Source organism: Ochotona princeps, chromosome 24 (genome assembly GCF_030435755.1).
Source record: "Ochotona princeps isolate mOchPri1 chromosome 24, mOchPri1.hap1, whole genome shotgun sequence".
NCBI lineage: Eukaryota > Metazoa > Chordata > Mammalia > Lagomorpha > Ochotonidae > Ochotona > Ochotona princeps.
This window is the reverse complement of record NC_080855.1, coordinates 26,114,174-26,132,340: the sequence shown is the minus strand read 5'-3', so window position 1 is coordinate 26,132,340 and position 18,167 is coordinate 26,114,174. Positions and strand designations below refer to the sequence as shown.

General features: G+C 61.2%; 3 protein-coding genes across 21 annotated transcripts; 2 read left to right on the top strand and 1 right to left on the bottom strand.

Moving 5' to 3' along the window:
- The first annotated feature begins 1,472 nt into the window (after positions 1-1,472).
- On the top strand, positions 1,473-13,157 carry LRCH4 (leucine rich repeats and calponin homology domain containing 4). Of its 17 annotated transcripts, none has more exons than XM_058681215.1 (18): positions 1,481-1,913; positions 5,029-5,173; positions 5,313-5,439; positions 5,599-5,704; positions 8,988-9,124; positions 9,241-9,353; positions 9,505-9,604; positions 9,757-9,847; positions 9,940-10,031; positions 10,115-10,194; positions 10,288-10,407; positions 10,506-10,574; positions 10,654-10,757; positions 10,845-10,928; positions 11,045-11,130; positions 11,282-11,419; positions 11,514-11,591; positions 11,916-12,326. In XM_058681215.1, the coding sequence occupies exons 1-18, from the start codon at positions 1,685-1,687 to the stop codon at positions 12,111-12,113; spliced, it is 2,097 nt and encodes a 698-aa protein (XP_058537198.1). In that variant the 5' UTR covers positions 1,481-1,684; the 3' UTR covers positions 12,114-12,326. The 17 variants fall into 17 exon arrangements, with proteins under 17 accessions (XP_058537191.1, XP_058537195.1, XP_058537187.1 ...); XM_058681214.1 differs by having other exon boundaries at positions 10,103-10,194; XM_004586937.2 differs by having other exon boundaries at positions 1,490-1,913; positions 9,955-10,031; positions 10,136-10,194.
- A 155-nt stretch (positions 13,158-13,312) lies between these two features.
- On the top strand, positions 13,313-15,066 carry SAP25 (Sin3A associated protein 25). Of its 3 annotated transcripts, none has more exons than XM_058681222.1 (5): positions 13,313-13,573; positions 13,739-13,815; positions 13,921-14,021; positions 14,143-14,386; positions 14,478-15,066. In XM_058681222.1, the coding sequence occupies exons 1-5, from the start codon at positions 13,416-13,418 to the stop codon at positions 14,963-14,965; spliced, it is 1,068 nt and encodes a 355-aa protein (XP_058537205.1). In that variant the 5' UTR covers positions 13,313-13,415; the 3' UTR covers positions 14,966-15,066. The 3 variants fall into 3 exon arrangements, with proteins under 3 accessions (XP_058537205.1, XP_004587231.2, XP_058537204.1); XM_004587174.3 differs by having other exon boundaries at positions 13,739-14,021; positions 14,478-14,575; positions 14,669-15,066; XM_058681221.1 differs by having other exon boundaries at positions 13,739-14,021.
- Positions 15,067-15,216: 150 nt separating this feature from the next.
- Positions 15,217-17,421, bottom strand: LOC101525112 (insulin receptor substrate 1-like). Its single transcript, XM_058681097.1, has 2 exons — positions 16,760-17,421; positions 15,217-16,582 (listed from the first exon to the last, which is right to left on the bottom strand). The coding sequence occupies exons 1-2, from the start codon at positions 17,175-17,177 to the stop codon at positions 15,462-15,464; spliced, it is 1,539 nt and encodes a 512-aa protein (XP_058537080.1). The 5' UTR covers positions 17,178-17,421; the 3' UTR covers positions 15,217-15,461.
- Between the last annotated feature and the right edge of the window lie 746 nt (positions 17,422-18,167).

Sequence of the window (18,167 nt, the reverse complement as noted above, 5' to 3'; positions counted from 1 at the left end):
CAGAGAAAGTTCTCCCCAAATGGCTGCAAAAGCCTGAACTGAGCTGGTCTGAAGCCAGGAGCCAGGAGCTTCTTGGTTCAAGTGGGTTCAGGGAGGAAGAGTGGGGAGGTAAGGCTTAGGATCATCCTCCACTTTTCTCAGACCATAAGCAGAGAGAGCTGGACAGGAAGTGGAGAAGCCAAGTCAAGAACTGATGCCCTGATGGGATGTCAGTGCTGCAAGGTTGAGGATTAGCCTATTGGAGCCATGGCACCAGCCCTGACTTGGCTTTCTTGGGTGGATTGGGGGTGTGAGACATTTTTGAGGAGAAAGCACAGGAGCTGATGTTGGGTCTGCCAGCTCCAGGCAGGAGATGGGCACCCACAAGTCTTGGGAGCCCCTGACTCGTCCAGGGGGCCCAGAGGAGTCCAGTTCTGTCGGCTCTCTGGTGCGGGTTTCTGTCGTTGCCTGTGCTGGCAGACAGGATGTTCCCCACCTCATCCAACGTCCCCGTCGTCTGCGGATACTCAAGGGGGAATGTTCGGTTAATCTGTGCAGAAGGGCAATGGCTGTGCTGTTAGGAGAAGGCGACTTCAGTCCAACATCAGTGACTTTTTGAGGAAGTGGACTGAGGCCGCTTACGGGGAGGTTAAGATCTCCAAGGAAATAGTGTTTTGTTTTGCTTCTAGGTCCCCTCCCCTTGGTGCTTTTCAGCCCTAGGAGGCAAGCCAGAAGTGGTCTCCACTGTGAACGAAATTGTTTGGAACGCACAAGCAACGCTGGGGCCGTTCTCTAATACAGTTTCCCTATTCGCAAACCGAACCCACCAGGTCAGGCGGCTGGTGTTCATGCACAGCCATCCCATATGAGCCCCGGTTCGAGTCTCGATTGCTCCCTGCTTACGTGCCTGGGAAAGCAGCCGAGAATGAGTGACCCGAGTGCCTGGGCATCTGCTACCCACGGGAAGACCTGGATGGAGTTCCAGGGTCTCAGCCTCCGCAGCCAGAAAAGGTCCCCGCGGTCCCCTTGAGCCGCGACAATGGCCGTCATACCGGCTTCAGGAAGCCTTTCCCGCCTTGCCTAACTCCCTTGCGCGACCATCACGTTCTTGACTTTAAAGTTCTAGTTCACCCGTCTCCTTCCTCAGAGAAGCGCACAGCCTTCTCGCCCATGCGATTGGTAGGCAGATCGGTCCCTCAGAGGAGAGGCTGGGCCTGCTTTCCTGTGCAGAGGATCTAATTGGCCTTCTGGACAAGTCACTCGTCTGTATCTGACTTGCAATTGGCCCTCGTTGGACCCCGCCCCCGACTGGCAGTCTCTCCGCCTCTTTTCCTTCTGAAGAGCCCCGTCGACCCCGCCTCCTGGCTGGATCTGATTGGCTCCATCACTAATCGTCTGCGTGTGGTGATTGGATACGGCTGCGCGGGGCGGGCCGAGCTTGGAGCGTCGGCCGTTAGCGAGCGCTCCGTTCTCGTGCCCCTCCCATTCTTCTCGGGGCTCCCGGTGCCGGAGGCTCCACCCACTAGACGGGCTCTGATTAGCCGCATCCTACTCGTCGGGGGACCACGATTGGTCCGCTGGTCCTTGAGCCCGCCTCCTCCCCCGCTGGAGTCGGCTACGGCAGCCCCGAGGAGGAGGAGGAAGGGGGGCGGAGGGAGGACCGGGCCGGTGCCGTCAGTCAGGCAGCGAGAGCCGCCAGGAGCGGATGGCGGCGGCGGTAGCGGCCCCACTCGCCGCCGGGGGTGAGGAGGCGGCGGCGGCGGCGGCCAACATTTCCGTGCCAGGCTCTGCTGCTCTGCCCGGAAGCCGCAGCGCAGAGCGGGCCCTCGAGGAGGCGGTGGCCACCGGGACCTTGAACCTGTCCAACCGGCGCTTGAAGCACTTCCCCCGGGGTGCGGCTCGCAGCTACGACCTGTCAGACATCACCCAGGCTGGTGAGTGAGTCGCTTGGGGGCCCCTGGGGCCCCTGGCGTCCGACTTGGGACCGTCATTTGCATATCCCGGCCCCGCCCCTCCGGGAGTCGGGTCCGCCCCTTTCACCTGGCGGTCCCGGCGCTCTCCCTGCCTTGATTGGCATCAGCCTGCGACCACCCCAAACCCACCCACACACCCACCCATAGACAGGCACCTGCGCGTTCCAGGAACCCCTGGACCCTGAGCACTTTTGTGGTTGGCGGCACCGAATGCCCCAGCTTCTCCCGCCGCGCGTTCTGCAGGTGCATGTCTGCGCACCTGTAGAAAGGCCCCGCCCCTCACCTGGTGGACTCATTTGCATGTCCTTTCTGCCTGACTTCCGATCGGTCCTTACGGCAGTCTCCCGCGAGTTCCTCTAACCACTTCTTTTTTCAACCTCCTCTTCTAACTCTTTCCCCCTCCTTTGAGTGGAACTTGCGCCCCCGGGACCACTTGATGCTTCTGTTTACTTTGCCGTGGTCCCGCCCACCGAGGTCTCCCGGCCCTGTTCACTCTTCCTGCCCGCCTCCCGCCCCAGTCAGCTCGTGGGAAAGGGGCAAATCTGTCTCCCCTAGCCCTTCCACCTGAGCTCCTCCACCTGTTTTCCCCCGAACCTTTACTTCGGCTTGTGAGAGGTCATTATGGAGCCCTAGCCTCCCCTTCAGTTTCTGCTCTCCCTAGGAGCTTGGGTGGCCCTGGGGAGTTACTGAAAGGGAAGGAGCCCTTTATCTGCTACTGGGAGCTCAGGGCCAGCTGGGAACTGCCCTTGCACCCTGGCCTTAGAATGCCTCTAATCTGGCTCCTTCCATGCTGGTGTCCTTCTGTGGCCGGGGTGGGGGCTGTACTGTGACAGGTGATCAAGACACAGCCTCTGACCCTGGGCTGGCAGCTGGGGTAGGGACTAGGAGAAGGGTGGAGGGCCTGGCGCATTCCCCACTGGGGTGTGCTGGGGTGTGAAGAAGCCTCCACCTCCTCCTCTCTTTGGGGTGTTGGCAGTCTTGGGTCTTCTTCAGCAGGTGCTGCAGGCTCTCCTGCAAGCCCCGGGCTGGCCCCAGGACCCGCACTCTCCCCTCTGCTGTCCCAAGAAGGGCCACTGTCCATCTCTGCACTTTGCCTGCTTGTTGCGCAGTGACTTGGGGAAGGGGATGAGCCCCAGGAACAGTTCCTATCCCTTCACCCTGTTCCATCCCCGCTCCCTGAACCCCCCAGCTCCAGATTGACCTCAGCAGCTGTGTGACACTCGCTGGTCTGTTCATGCGCCCCTCCCCCTTGCTTGTTTTTTGACAAAGACCAAATGTTATTCTTTACTTCCTCGGGCTGTGGCGCAGTGAGTGGGCTCTTGGGGAAAACTACCCAGCACTCCCAGCTCCTGCCCGGGCCCTGCCTGCTCTGCCCCCCAGCATTCTGGCTGTGGCGGGGGAGGGCAGTTGTGCTCCCATGTGCTGAGCTGTCCCACAGTTAGTGCTTTGGGACCCAGGTTCCAGGCCAGGTGGGGTCCCTCTTTTGCACACAACACTCTCCTCTGTTCCGCTCCCCAGACAAGGCGCTCATGGCCCTGGGGATGAAAAGGGGAAGTGACACAAGCCCAGGGTTACCCAGGCCCTGCCTAGCTCCTTGCCCATCAACCCAGAGAGGAGGCTTCAGGGCTCTGCTGCGCCAGTCACCCCCAAACACCCTCCTCATCCATCCTTGCACATGCTTCCTGCCCTGCCAGTCCCTACCTCCCTTAATACTCTGCTCCCTGAGGTGGGGGTGGGGGAGGGACGGGGCGGGGTGGCTCCGGCAAAGGAGAAGTGTGGCTCCCTCTTTCACAGGCCACATCCTGTGCCCCCGTGCCCTGCCTCCTCTGGCCTGGGCTTCTTCCGTTTCTAGCTTTTGCCCCCTGCTACTTCATACCCTATCGGAGCTCATGCACTCGCGTGCACACACACATACAACACACACACACAGATTTGTGGATAGAGAAAGCAGGCAGGTGGAGGGTGTGGGTGGAAAGACCAGATGCAGTCCTCCCACCCTCTCTGGAACTGACTTCCGCTCTGGGTTTTCTGTCTGCGCACTCCAGGGCTGTGGTGGAGATGGGGAAAACAGTTCCCAGAGCATCAGGCTGTGACCCCCCCCCCCCCAAGGAAGCCACAGGGCCCAACCCCGCAGTGATTTCTGCTGTGCTTCCTGTCACAAGATGTGCTTCCCTGGGGGATAGACCCTGGCTGCCCCCAACCCCTACACAACCCAGTTTGGGCTTGGAGGAAGCTCACCCAAGCTTTGCTGCTGGGACTTCCCCCAGCAGGCCTTGGGCCTACCCAGCCCCCCACTAAGGGGAGGAAACATGCAAGCCTCCAGAGTGGGGGCCAGTCTGTGTGAGGGCCCCCTTCCCCCTCTGGGAGGGGCTGCCTCAAGGCCTGAAGACAGCAGGAAGTAGATGGGGCGGGGCATTCAGGGCCTCCACCCTCCTCTGGCCCCTCCCCACTGCTGTCTGGCTGCAGGTGCACACAGAGGTGGGCACTCCCCGAAGGCTGGCGCAGTGAGGAAGGAAGGGGCAGGAGGCTGGTGGGGCTGGCAGTGGGGGCGAGGTGGCCAAGCCCAGATAGGGCAACCTAGAGGGGAGAGATCCAAGGGCTTAGACGGCTTAGACGTGGCAGCCTGGAGCTCCTTTGTCCCTCGGATGTAGTGGGAGCCTGTCGTCTGTGTCAGGGCCTGCTTTGGGCTCTGTGGCTGACATCTAGTGGCCCACGTGTTCCTCATAGGCCCAGAGCTCCAATGGGGATGAAGGCTGCCGAAGGGCAAGTCCTGCAGCAGGGGTTTCCCGCGCTATCATCTACCAGCCCTGGGCTTTCTCTTTCTCCCTCAGTGTGACCTCCACCCCCTGGCATTTCAGAATGTTCCAGCCTCCCTCATAGCTCAGCAACCCTGGGCCTTCTGTCGTGCCTTTGTTGTCCTGGCCATTCCAGGCTGCAGCAGGCCTTGGGGTTTCCCGTGGGAACGCAGGTTGCTAGGCCTAATCCCTTTGGGATGCTGGGTGGCCGGGTCTTTCTGTCCAGGGCTGGGCTTCTCTGCAGCTGCCACCTGACCTGTCTTCCACTGGCTTCCCCGCAGACCTGTCCCGGAACCGGTTTCCCGAGGTACCAGAGGCCGCGTGCCAGCTGGTGTCTCTGGAGGGCCTGAGCCTCTACCACAACTGCCTGAGATGCCTGAACCCATCCCTGGGGAATCTCACAGCCCTCACCTACCTCAACCTCAGGTACCAGGGAGTGTGGCCTTCTTGGCCCCCAGGATTAGGACATGCTGTCCCGAGGGATCCTCCCAGTGACCCGGAGAGGAGGGCAGTTCTTGGCGGCCACGCCTGGGGAGTGAGCCCACAGCCTTTCTCCTTCCTGCAGCCGAAACCAGCTGTCATCGCTGCCGCCATACATCTGCCAGCTGCCCCTGCGTGTGCTCATTGTGAGCAACAACAAACTGGGAGCACTGCCTCCTGAGGTCGGTGCCCTGGGAAGCCTGCGGCAGCTGGTAAGGACAGGAACAGTGTGTGTACATGCGCAACGAGGGCCTGGGAAGCCAGGTGCCGGGGACCTTCTCAGGGAATGTTGGGGCAAGGCAGAGCTGGGGGTGGCCAGGGAGATGAGGGCCATTCCTGATGGCCTTCGCGGCTGCTTCCCCTGCTTGCAGGATGTAAGCAGCAATGAGTTGCAGTCCCTCCCTGTGGAACTGTGTAGCCTCCCTTCCCTGCGGGATCTCAACGTGCGGAGGAACCAGCTTACCAGCCTGCCTGATGGTAAGGCCCTGGGAGAGGGCTCCATCAGCTTGGAGTGGCAGATGCGGGATGCTTAATGCCAGTAGAAGTCTGCTGCTCGTGCTTCTAGAAGCTCACGGTCCAGGGCTGGGGGGCCAGCATGGTCAGGTACTGGCAAGGGCCGGTTTCTGGACAGCTGCTGTCTCATGTCTGCCCATGTGTGCATGGCTGAGCAGGGAAGGGGCTCCCTGGAGTGTCTGTACTTCAGGCACTTGTCTGCACCTGAGGGCTCCACTCACAGGACCTGAATTACTTCCCAGAACTCCGCCTCCTAGTGGATCACTTAGGGTTTACACTTTGTTTCTTACCTATTGTTGAAAGGCTGACAGTGAGAGAAATAAACAGGCATATCTCCCATCCACTGTTTTCTCCCCAGTGCCTGCAAAGCCCCAAGCTGGGACAGACCAAACCCAGCTACTGGGAATTTCAGCTTGTGTCTCCCCTGGGTCAGGGCCCTGGGTGCCTGAGCCATCCCCTGCTGCTTCCCAGGGTCTGCAGTAGCAGGGCTCAGATCCAGGCTTGGGCGTCCCAGTGGCATCCTAACACCTGCACATAAATGCCCACCTCAAGGTTATACTTGCAATATAGGTGTGGGGAGCCAAGTATTCAGTGCATCTCAGTGCATCCGCCCTGAAGAGTCTTTCCAGAAGGGTCGTGGCTTATTACCCAGGATTTGGCAGTATAAAAAAAGATACTGTATCTTTCACTCTGTGTCTCCTTCTCTCTAAATCTGCTTTTCAGTAAAGGTGGCTAAATCTTAAAAAAAAAAAAAAAAGAAGAAGAAGAAAAAGGGTGGTGGGGGAAAGGCAAAATGATGGCTCAGTTAGCTAATCCTCCACCTATAAGCCCTGGCATCCCATGTGGGTGCAGGTTCCTCCTAGTGCCCCGCTTCTCATCCAGTTCCCTGCTTGTGGCCTGGGAAAGAGTGGAGGATGGTTCAAAGCCTTGGGACCCTGCAGCCGTGTGGAAGATCTAGAGGGGGCTCCTGGCTCCTGACTTAAGATCAGCTCAGCTCTGGCTATTGCAGCCATTTGGGGAGTGAACTTGTGGGTGGAAGATCTCGCTGTATCTCCTTCTCTCTGTAAAATTTGTTTTTCCAATAAAGGTGGATCATTTTTTTTAAAAGACACTGAAAATGAGTTTATTTGGAGGCTGGCAAGTTTGGACGATTAGATCTGTTTTCAAACTATGAAAGCGGGCACAGACAGGGAAAGGGGCTAGTGCATTGGCTGCATGTGGAGTCTCAAGTTTGGAAGGGGCCCCCAAGTTCCCTTAGCACCTCTGAGGAACCTCACAGGAGTGCTCTGATATCCAGCCTCCTGAGTCAGGGGATGTCCCTGCCGTTGCCTCAGAGGCTGGGAATCTAGGGGGCCACACGCTGGAGCCCCAGCAGCCTCCGTGGCAGCACCTCTTTGTGATCCAACACTTGATGGCCTCTGCTGACAGCAGATGCAGCTGCTTCTGGCCTGCTCACGTTGCTGTATGCACCTCAGTGGTTTAGCCGGGGACACCCAGGTGACATAACAGGGACCAACTCTGGGGTGTGATGGTTTAGTGAGGAGTGCTAGTGGAGGATACTAAAAGAACCCGGGTGGGGGGCTAAGAGCCCAGGTGGGGGGGCTAAGAGCCCAGGTAGGGAGCTACAACCCCCCGGGGGCATAGGCGCAGCAGGAGCTGACCTCCAGCAGAATTCCAGGGCCCCTGCGGCAGAGTGTGGTGTGGAGGGCCCAGGGCCAGGGCCAGCGCCCATGCAGCTAAGAAGGCAGGCAGGGCCTGGAGGAGTGTGGAAGTGGCCAGGCTGGGTTTTGAGCAGGAGGGGAGTGTGTATGTGTCAGCGTGGCAGAACTTGCCCTTTGAACTGAGCAGAAGCCTTGAGACCAAAGATCTGAAGACAGACGTTCCATTCAAGAATGGAGAGTTTACTAGGACTAAATGGTTCATGGGGCGCGAGAACGTCCCTGTACTCCTCTGAAGTCAGTTCGTGGACATCTAGCTGCTGAGATGTCTGTTCTAGCACTTAACCCTGTGGCTGGAGAGAGGGCATCGGGCACGGGGAAGTAGGACCTGACGTGGCATCAGCGTGGTCTGCTGTCACACAGGGAGTCAAGGGTCATCAGTTTCCTCCCCTGACCCTTGCCTCCTTTTGTGACTGCCCTCTTCCTTCCCAGTCAGCGGGTGCCTTAGCCCATTTTCCATTGCTGTAACAAAATACCTGAAGCTGAGTCATTTCTGAAAAAACAATTCTGGCTCGTGAGCCTCGGGGCTGGAAAGTCCACGGCACCAGCTCACCTCCTTGTGAGGGTTGCGTGCTGTGTCAGGGCAAAGCAGAGGTCAACCCAGCAGGCAGTGAGCCAACTGGCAAGCCCAAGAGCTGCTGCCACGGCCCCCACTCGTACTAATCCAGTGTGGATTAGGCCAGTTTTAGGGCAAAGCCTTCTGTGCCCATGCCCCTGTCCCCTCCCTGAGGTTGCACCTCCAAATGCAATTCTTGAGGATTTAAAGATTGAGCCTCCAACACTTGCACCAGGTCAGGGGAGTGAACCCTCTAGCCGTAGCAGTAAGGGTCCAGGTAAGGGCTGTCTGTGCCCCAAAAAGAGACCTGAGCAGAGTGTCCTGGGGACCCAGAGGGACCCATGAATGCCATCAGCCTGAGGTGACTGGAGAGGGTCACACAGGAGGGGATATGGGAGCTGAACCTTAAAAAGTGCCTGGATACGAAGACTAGATTGTCCCAGCTGAACAAACAGGAACTGGAAAGAAAGGCCCAGAAACTGAGGGACTGGAAGGGCAGGGAAGTGGGAGATGTGAGTGGAGCATGAAGCTGTGAGCGCGTGGTCTCGGGAGCTGTGAGGGGTGAGGGCTGAGCCTGGGGAAGGCTCCCTGCTGGGCTTGCGGAGCCCTGTCCGTCCATCCAGGTTGCAGGTGGCCAGCCCACTCAACCCCTCTGCCCTGGCCACCTGCTGTGGGGGGCCCTAGAGTCACCTCTGGGCCGGTGTCTGCTTATCATTACAGGCTGAAGAATGAGTTCTAGGACGGGAGGGCCTGGGGAGAAGGGTGTTGGGGATGGGAGTTGGAGTCAGGATGCCCAGTGTGGGGAAGGTTTGGCTCAGAAGGGGCAGATGTGGGCCGGAAGAGGAACAGGGGGTCACAGCCTGAGCAGAGGCTGCACGGGACCTGGGAGTGACCAGAGTGGCAGGCGCAGAACAGAGCATCATCACAGGGCCCATCCTTGGTCCTGCTCCTGACTTCCCTCACCTGTCCCCAGAGCTGGGGGACCTTCCTCTTGTCCGCCTAGACTTCTCCTGTAACCGTGTCTCCCGCATCCCGGTCTCCTTCTGCCGCCTCAGGCACCTGCAGGTCATTCTGTTGGACAGCAACCCCCTGCAAAGTCCCCCTGCCCAGGTGAGCGGTGGGCCGGGTGGACCCCAGGCAAGGATGTGATCTGGCAGCATCTGGGGGGCAGGAGCTGGGGAACTGCCCTTGTCTCTTTACACCCAAACTGTGCTTCTCCTGCATAGATCTGCCTGAAGGGCAAACTTCACATCTTCAAGTACCTCTCAACAGAGGCTGGGCGGCGGGTGGCTACCCTGGGGGACCTGGCCCCCTCCAGGCCCCCGAGTTTCAGTCCATGGTAAGTGCCCGGGGAAGGAAGGGAGCCCTTGGCTACTTCCTGCCTCTTCTAGGCTCCAGGGACCCCCTGGTTCCGTGGGGGGCAGAGTGAGAGGTATGGCTTCAATTGCCCCACATGGGCTGACCACATACATTTCCTTGGTCGGCCGCAGCCCTGCTGAGGATTTATTCCCGGGACGTCGGTACGATGGCGGGCTGGACTCAGGCTTCCACAGTGTTGACAGTGGCAGCAAGAGGTGGTCTGGAAATGAGGTAAGGATCCCTTGCCCCAGGAGGTGGTGGGACTTCCGAGCTGGGGCCCTGTCTCCTGCCCCCTCTGATCTCAGCAGCCCCACCTGGGCCTCCCTGGGTCCGGGCACCGCAGGGAGGTCATCTCCCTCCTCCTGTCTGTTGTCTTTCTCCAGTCAACAGATGAATTCTCAGAGCTGTCATTCCGGATCTCAGAACTGGCTCGGGAGCCTCGGGGGCCCAGAGAACGCAGGGAGGATGGTTCTGGTGAGGAGTGGAGTAGGAGTGGAGTAGGAGTTGGGGGGCTGCATGAGGCTCTGAATTACGCCCCCCATCGTCCCTGCCTGCTTGCTGACAAGCCCTGGCCCCTCTAGCGGATGCGGACCAAGAGCAGACGGACTTCATTGACAGCCATGTCCCTGGAGAGGACGAAGAGCGGGCCTCTGCTGAGGTGAGGATCCAGCCCCTGCTTGTGGCGGGAGAAGGCAGGTGGGCGAGTGAATGCACCATTGCAGGGGCCAGGCCTTCCCTCAGCCTCTGCTGTTCTCTCAGCAGGAGCAGCGATCTCCTGAACTCAGAGCTGCAGCAGGGTTCGGGGAGAGGTCACACATCAGGTACCCCAAGCTCCATCTACCAGCCACCTCCAGTGCCTCCCTCCTCCATAGCTCCAGCCCACCTCTCTGTCTCCTGTCCCGCGTTGTTCCTAGGCGGGAGGAGCCGGCTGGGGAGGAGCGGAGGCGCCCAGACACCTTGCAGCTGTGGCAGGAACGGGAGCGGAGGCAACAGCAGCAGCAGAGCGGGTTGTGGGGGGCCTCTCGGAAGGACAGGTGTGAGCCTGGGGCCACAGGGCTGTGGCTGGCATGGTGGTTTGCTGCTTGGGTCATGGCTGTCTGGCATAGCTGACAGCCTCTCCTGCTTTTTCTAGTTTCCCCAAGTCAGGGACCAGGGCTGCAGGGGGAGCTGCTGTTACCTCATCCATGCAGGCCACCTGCAAGTAGGTCTCCTTCCTGCTTCGTCTCCCCACATGCCCTTCCTGGGAGAGTCCCCCTAATGCCCCTGCTGTCTTTCCTCAGTGGCCCACCCAAGTCCATTGCCACCCAGCCTGGAGCTCCCGGGGGGCAGGGAGCCCTGGCCCCTGCCCCTCCCTCCCAGGAACCCCTTCCTGTAGCTGGACCAGGTAAAGGCTGTGTTGGTGAGGGGATGGTTATAAAGTGTGAGGCTGAGGTACATGTCCCTCACCTGTCTGCCCTTGTCTGGCTCCCAGTGACGGCACCTGTTCCCCGGCCGCTTGGCTCCCTCCAGAGACCAAACAGCTTCCTCTTCCGTTCCTCCTCCCAGAGTGGCTCAGGTGGGTTCTGCCGCTGCCCTGGCACCAGCCACAACTAACCCCAGGCCTGCAGGCTCTCTGGATTTGTCACAGTGTCACACCCCTTGATGACAGTCATGTCCTTCTCTTTCTCCTAGGCCCCTCCTCACCAGACTCTATCTTGAGGCCTCGGCCAACCTCCCAGGGCCCAGATGAGAAGGCACTCATGGCCCAGCTGCGCCAGGTGGGGAGAGGTGGGGCCTGTGGGCAGCGCCCTTCTGGCTGGGGATCCAGGCCTCCCACGACACTCTCTTTACCCCCCCCCCCCCAGTTCCTCTCCTGAGGACAGACAGGTCTTGTTGACCTTGACCTGCTCCCTATCCCTCTATTCCTAGGTCCTCGAGTCCCGGCTGCAGCGGCCCCTGCCTGAGGACCTGGCTGAAGCTCTGGCCAGTGGGGTCATCCTCTGCCAGCTGGCCAACCAGCTGCGGCCCCGCTCAGTGCCTTTTATCCATGTGCCCTCACCTGCTGTGGTCAGTGGGGGCCCTGCAATGGCAGAAGTGGGGGCTGGGATTGGAGCGTCTGTGAGCTCTTTCCCTAATGGTTGATTTTCTTACCACCCACCAGCCAAAACTCAGTGCTCTCAAGTCTCGGAAGAATGTGGAGAGCTTCTTAGAAGCCTGTCGGAAAATGGGGGTGCCCGAGGTAGGGGGGCTGTTGTGTTACAGGTGGCAGGGTGCTGGCCTGCATGCAAGGTGGGATTCTGTCCACGAGGTGTCTGCTCCGAACAAAGCATGCCTGCACGCCTTGCCTGCTAGCCTGCATGCCCCTGCCTGCAAGTCTACGTGCCTGTATGGCCCTGCCGGCAAGCCCGCATGTTGACGTGGTCCTGCCCGCGAGTTTGCCTGTTGACGTGGCTATGCCTGATGCGGGGGGTGGGGGGTAGGGGTGGAGCGGCAAGGTTCGTCACTTGTGCTGCTGCTGACGGCTGTCTTTGTCCTTGTCCACCTGCCCTCCCCCCCTCCCCAGGCTGACCTGTGCTCGCCCTCAGATCTCCTCCAGGGCACCGCCCAGGGTCTGCGGACCACATTGGAGGCCGTGAAGCGAGTGGGGGGCAAGTCCCCCCCACCCCTCTGGCCCCCCTCTGGTCTGAGTGGCTTCGTCCTCTTCTACATGGCCTTCATGCTGCTGCTCTATGTCGTCTACACTCGGCTCCTGGGTTCCTAGGAGCCCCTGGCACCCCTCTACCTGTCCCCTCCCCCATTCTATTTATAAGATCCCTGCTCCCCCTCCCCCGTCCCCCACCAGTGGTGCCTTCAAGCCCCACCAAAGACACTAGCGAGCCCCTTCACAGACACTGACCTCAGAGGCCCTACTCTGGGGCCCCCAAGCCCTGGCCCCCCTCCTGCAGCTCCTCCCCCTCTCAGTGCCTTCTTCCCTTCCCTCAGTGCCTTCTTTCCTGCCCCTGTCCCCAACCCCATCCTCCCCCCCCCCCCCACTGGCTGCTATGGGAGGCTAAATTATCTCTATTTTGTAGAGAGAACTCTATATTTGTAGGGGATGAGGGTCCCCCGGGGGTCCCTGTCTCTGTATAAACTGTACAGACCGTGGCTGCCTCTGTCTGAATGTGTGTATGTGTGTGTGTGCCTGCAAATGCAACCTGCTCCGTGTATCCACTGCCCAGCCCAGCAGCTCCGTCTAGAAATGGCAGCCTTGCCTACCCCTGACCATGCCCTCCATGTCACCTCCCTGCTGTTCTCTGCTGGCAGCTTCCTTAGTGTCCTGTGTGTCCCCAAGGCGTGGGTGCAGGGCACCAACCCAGTACTTTGGCCTTCTACGCCTTGGCAGCAGGGGGGCTTTGGAGGGGGTGCTGAGGGGGAACTGAACCTGGGCCCTCCCCCCAGGAGTCCCTGTGCCAGCCCCACCACATCCTGGAAGAGGAGGGGGCCCCTGGCAGGGGCCTCCCCCACATCGCTGCTGTCGTCCAAGCACTGCTGGAGCGGTCTTAGGGGTGGAGGTAGGGGTGCGGGGCCACAGCCGCTCAATACCCTCGACAGAAGCCGCGGTGGGCTCTGCCCCCAGTCAGGACTTGGTTGAGGCCGGCCTTGGTCCTTGGGGCGGCCTCGAGCCTGGGCAGATGAGGGCCCGCCCGGCGCCGGAGCCCCACTGCCTCGGGGTGCTGCGAAGGTCTCGGGGTGGGTGACCAGCGATGGCTAGATACTGTATCAAGCGCAATAAAAAGAAACCGGGAGCCCTCCGGGATGGCCTTCAGGTGTGAGCGTGTCTTTGCTGTACTGGGGAGGGGCGGCCCCTTTTTGGCGCGCTGAGACTGCGCAAGACTGAGCCGGGCGCGCGGCACCTACCGCCAGGGGACGCCGTCGGGAGCGCGCGCGCCACGTGGCGGGGAGCCGCCCTGGGCGCTGGCAGCCGTGGGGAGGCTCCCTGAGGGCAGGGCCGGGTTGCTCAAAAGGCTGAGTATCCCCAGCGCGGCACCATTCGCCATCCGCTCGCGCTCGCGAACACAGCAACATGTTGCCGCGGAGGTCCCAGTCCTGGGGCGACGGCGCCGAAGAGGAGCCCGAGAAGCCCGGCCCATCATCGGGCAGTGAGCAGGGCAATGAGCAGAGCGAGACCAAGAGCTCTGGAGAGGAGGCACCGAAGGATCAAGGAGCGGCATCGCAGGACAGGTGAGGCTAAGCCTGAGCCGCGCGTGGGCCGATGGCCCCACGCGTGGCCATCGAGGCGCTATCCGTGACATGACGAGAGTCCCCAAAGAGTGGGTGCCGGTGAGTCTCTGCCATGGCCCCAACGGGGATCTGGGCGGTCTGGAACCTCTAGATATCTCCCCACAGCGTGCAGCCCCAGGCCGTCAACGCTCCCTGGACCCCGGGGCAGCAACTGGCGCCAGAGCAGGCCCAGCAAGCCCCAGGTAGGCGCCAAGCTCCCCGCCTTCCCAGTCTCCCTGCCTCCGGGCCCAATTGCATCCCTTCAAGTGTCCATCGTCCCCCCCTCCGTCTTCCCCGCCCCATCCCAGCTTTCCACCAGGTATCCTGGGAGGTGAGTCCTACCAGGATGGCTCTACTACCACCTTGGGATCCCAACTATGAGGTTAAAGCGGGAACTCGGGTGCTGTGGGTGAGTTGGGAACCATCGCTCCTGGACTGGGGTGCTCTGCGGGATGGGGAGGGTGTCTTAGGAGGCTGCGGCTGAGACTTTTGGTATCTCCGCTCCCCCCCCCACCTCACCCCGTTCCCAGGCGGCTGGCTGCGGATCCGGTGCATCTTACTCTGGGCGGACTTTGTGGCATCCATCCTTCTGGCCACTGTACGAGACCAGCTCCGGTGGGACCAGCTCTGGTGGGACCAGCTCTGGTGGGACCAGCTCTGGCGGGGCCAGCTCCAGTGGGGCCAACTCTGGTGGGGCCAGCTCCGGCGGGGGCTCCCAGCCCCAGGCCCCTGGCGCTGGCCAGCAGCCTGCTGAGTCGGTGGCCCGGGATGCAGGTACTTCTGGTGGAAGGAGATAGCTGTGCTGTGCACCCTGGGGTTCAGTCTTGCGGGGGGGTTTAGTGACATTCCCCTCTCCCCACTGCAGGGATCCCTGTGCTGTGCAGGGAAGAAATCTTCTTGTTAGATCCTCTGCTTCCCCAGGGGCAACGGGTGCCTCTCTTGCTGTCGGAGGTCCCTCAACAGGTGAGAGCAGTGCCCTGTGGAACGCCCTCTTCCCTGTCTGGCTGCTGGAGGGCTGGGGCTGTGGGGGAGACACTTGTTCTCTTCTCTTTTCAGGCCATGGGCTCCCTGAGGCTGCTGTTGCCTCCTGCGATCATGTCTCCCTTGGTCGTGCCCACTGTGACCCGGAGCACCTCCACCGCCTGGCTCACCGGGCCGGAGCTCATAGCTGTCACTGGTCTGCTGCAGATGAGTGAGGGGGCGCCACGACCCAGCACCCCCCCTCAAACTTCTCCTCTTTCTGGGGACCCCCCAAGCTCAGCCGATGAGCCCCAGGACCCCGAGGGTGGCCAGGACTGCCCTCCGGGTCCTGACTCGGACCTTGCACGGTCCCCAGGCCCCCAGAGTCAGTAGCTCCTCTTGGTAAAAGGTGGGGGGGGGGCCCAGCATAAAGTCAACCGCCTGCTTCCCTCACAAGCTTGATGAAAAATAAAAGTGTTGACTTGCAAACTTGGCTTCTGGTGGCTTTTGCTTTGTGTGTGGGAGGTGTGGGGTGGGATGGGGGAGGTGTAGGGGTGGAATGGGGGGGTTTCTTCGCGCTATCATACAAGGTGCAGGAATCTACAAACTCCAAGACGTTTCTCAGGGATCAATGCAGAGTATTCTTTAATGAGTGGGTAGGGAGGTGAGGTTAGGGTTCTAGAAGTTTCTCCTTTAAAAGAATTCATCTTCCTGGGGAACTTCCTCCTGAGAATTTCTTTGCAGGCAGGGTCCCTCCCCTTCTTCCCACCTTTGGCCACCAGTTCATCTGTAGGTCACAGGTGGTCACTGGTAACTTTGTTTTTTAGCCGCTGTGCCTAGCTCCCGCATGCCCTTAGGGCAGGGCAGCCAGTGTGGCCTTCTGAAAGTTCTAGAACTCGATGCAGGCATAGCTGTGGGGGCTGGTCCCAGAAGCACAGCCGGGCTTAGCGAGAGGCGGCACCAGGTCCAGGTCCACGTAGTTGAGGCAGCGATTGCTGCGCTCTGGTCTGGCACCGCCCACTTTTCCTGCAGACCCAATGCACACGTAGTCGCCGGCCAGCTCTGCTGACAGTGGCCTGCGTGGTGCAGCCCCTGCCAGCCCCAAGCTGCCCCCGATGCCACGATGGGCATCTGGGACCCTGACTCTAAGCTCTCCAGTTCCGGACTTGGGGGGAGGGGTTTGGGAGAATGAAGAAACGGGCTCGGGAGGAAAGCAGCTCATTGGAACGTACTCGGGGCCACCAGGGTCCTGCCGGGGAGCTGCGCCGCGGTGTTTGTGGTCATTGTGGGCACTGCCAGTAGCCTGATGGAGGCCTGGGGGCGCCATCACCACATAGCCGCTGCCACTGCTGGCCTCGCCTCCCCCCATGGGCTCGTAGTCCCTGCCGGCCTGCATGGTTATGTAACCCCTGCCAGGGTCTAGCCCCTGGGGGTGGGAAGCTGGGGGTGGCAGTGGCCCCAGCCTGGCCAGGCTTTTGAGTGCGGTCTGCTCTGCCCGCTCATCCAGGCTGCTTGACTGGGCGGTAGAGCCGGAGAGGATCTCCAAAGGACGGGAGCTGGGAGGTTTAGAGGCACTGGTCGGGGACTCTCTGGGCAGTGACTCCGCCCTGGCACCCGCAGCGCCTCCCCCGAGTCGTTTCATGGCAGCCAGCACGGTCTCGTGGATGCTTTGGGCCACCACTGCGTCAGGCGCCTGCAGCCACAGTTCCCCGGGTCCTGTAGGCGCCGAACGGCCGAGTTCCAGGAAGAAGAAGGAGTCCGCGTGGCCACAGCGGCGCACGCTGAGCAGGGACAGACGCAGGGCGGGCGGTGGGGAGGCCCTGGCATCCCGGGAGCCTGTCTTCCGAGGCTTCCGCAGCAGGCTCAGGGCTCCCGAACCCAGACATAGGCGGTAGCGACCGCTGCCCAGGCCTCGTGTCCGCCCCAGCCCCTTGGGTCGCAGTGTCACAGGCCACACGTCCTGGAACGGAGCGAGGAGCCAGGTGTCGGGGTCCTCTTGGGAGCTGGGACCTGGGGAAATCAGAGGCTGGTCACAGGGTGGCCAGCTGGCAGGTGCAGCGACCCTTTCCCTAGCAACCTTCTTATAAGTCTGAACTTTCAGTGACCTAGACGAAGGGCCAGATCTAGGAGCCCTGAACCCCCTTGGTCCCCCACCTTAACCCGCTGCCCCCGGGGTTCTGGCCTCACCGGCTGCGGCGGCAGCGCGCACCTCGAGCAGGGCACTGTACCATGCCTGCTGCTCGGCTTCGGTGGCCGCCGCCACGCCCAGGCTGGTGTCGCGCGTGTAGAGCACGATCAGGTGGCGCTGGCGCGCGTCTGCCCGCTTACTAATGGTGCACGCGCCTGCCAGGCTCACGCTGCGCCGTGGACGCGCAGGGCCCCCGGAGTCCTCGCGGAACTTTTGCTCGCTCTCGTAGCACTCTAGGCGCGGAGGGTCGGTGCGCAGCACAAAGAAGCGGCGGCGCCGGGACTTCTGCTTCCGCAAGTGGCCGCAGAGCCGCACGTCGGCCGGGCAGGCCCAGGGCAGTGGCGGGCCGGAGGGCAGCATGTCGACCGGCTGAGACTCCGGGGTGACCGTGGGGCCGCCGCCGACTCCGGGAGTCATTTCCTGGCGGAATAAAGTAGCCAGAGTGGGGCAAAGAGGGGTCTTTGCGCACGGCGTTTGCCCCGTGGCTGCTGGGCGCTGGGACACTTGGGGCTCCTAAGGTCTTGGAGGCTCCACCTGCTGCCTTCCCTCCGGCCCTCCCTTGGCAGACCCCTTCTGCAGTCCCCACCCCCGCAGGGTTAACCCCGAAAGCACAGACCGGGGTGGGGGTGGGGGTGAATAGGGACGTGTAGAAGAGGCGTCCTGCCCCCCACCCCCGCCCGGGCACCGGATCCTATGCAGGGCGGGGAGTGTGGGGGCATCTCTACCAATCAGCTGGCAGTTTGTGGGGGCGGTGGACAGGGCTGTGGTAGGGCAGGCGGGGACAGGCTGGGACGGTGCAAAAAGCCAGTGTGATTTGGGATCGCGTTCTCCGTAATGGCACTGATGATGGGGGGCCTCTATTAGAGGGTACCCCGCTGGGGGCTACACACTACTTCCCCTTTCAGTTGTAGTCGTCCATCTCTGTGTACCCGGGAATGGCTCTGGACTGGTCTTTGCAAGTACTCCCAGGAGCAAGGCCGCTGAGCACTTGAGCGGCAAGTCCGTTCTCCGTGGGGGTTGGGGGCTGGGGAGGTGGTAGGGAGAATCTTGTTGTAAACAGACTTAGGGGCTGGACCCTGTGCATAGCGCACATCTGCTGGAATCCTGGTCAGGCGGTCCCTGCGGCAGAGCTTGTGGGGTAGGGCCTGGCCATCTCAAAGGGGAGGAGGGGGTAGCCTTTCAAGCTTCGCCAGTGCCCGCAGCCCCTCACATGCCTGGGAGATCTGAAAGCTCTGACCCCGACATATTTCTCATAGAGCGTTCCCCCACTCCCTCCCACCGCCGCCCAGGCATGTTGAGTGGCCGGTCACTGGACATTTTTGTGCCTTGGTTTTGATACCAGGACCACCCATTCACTTGGGCTCTGTGTGTGTGTGGGGGGAGGGAGGTAATGATGGCCCTGGTCCT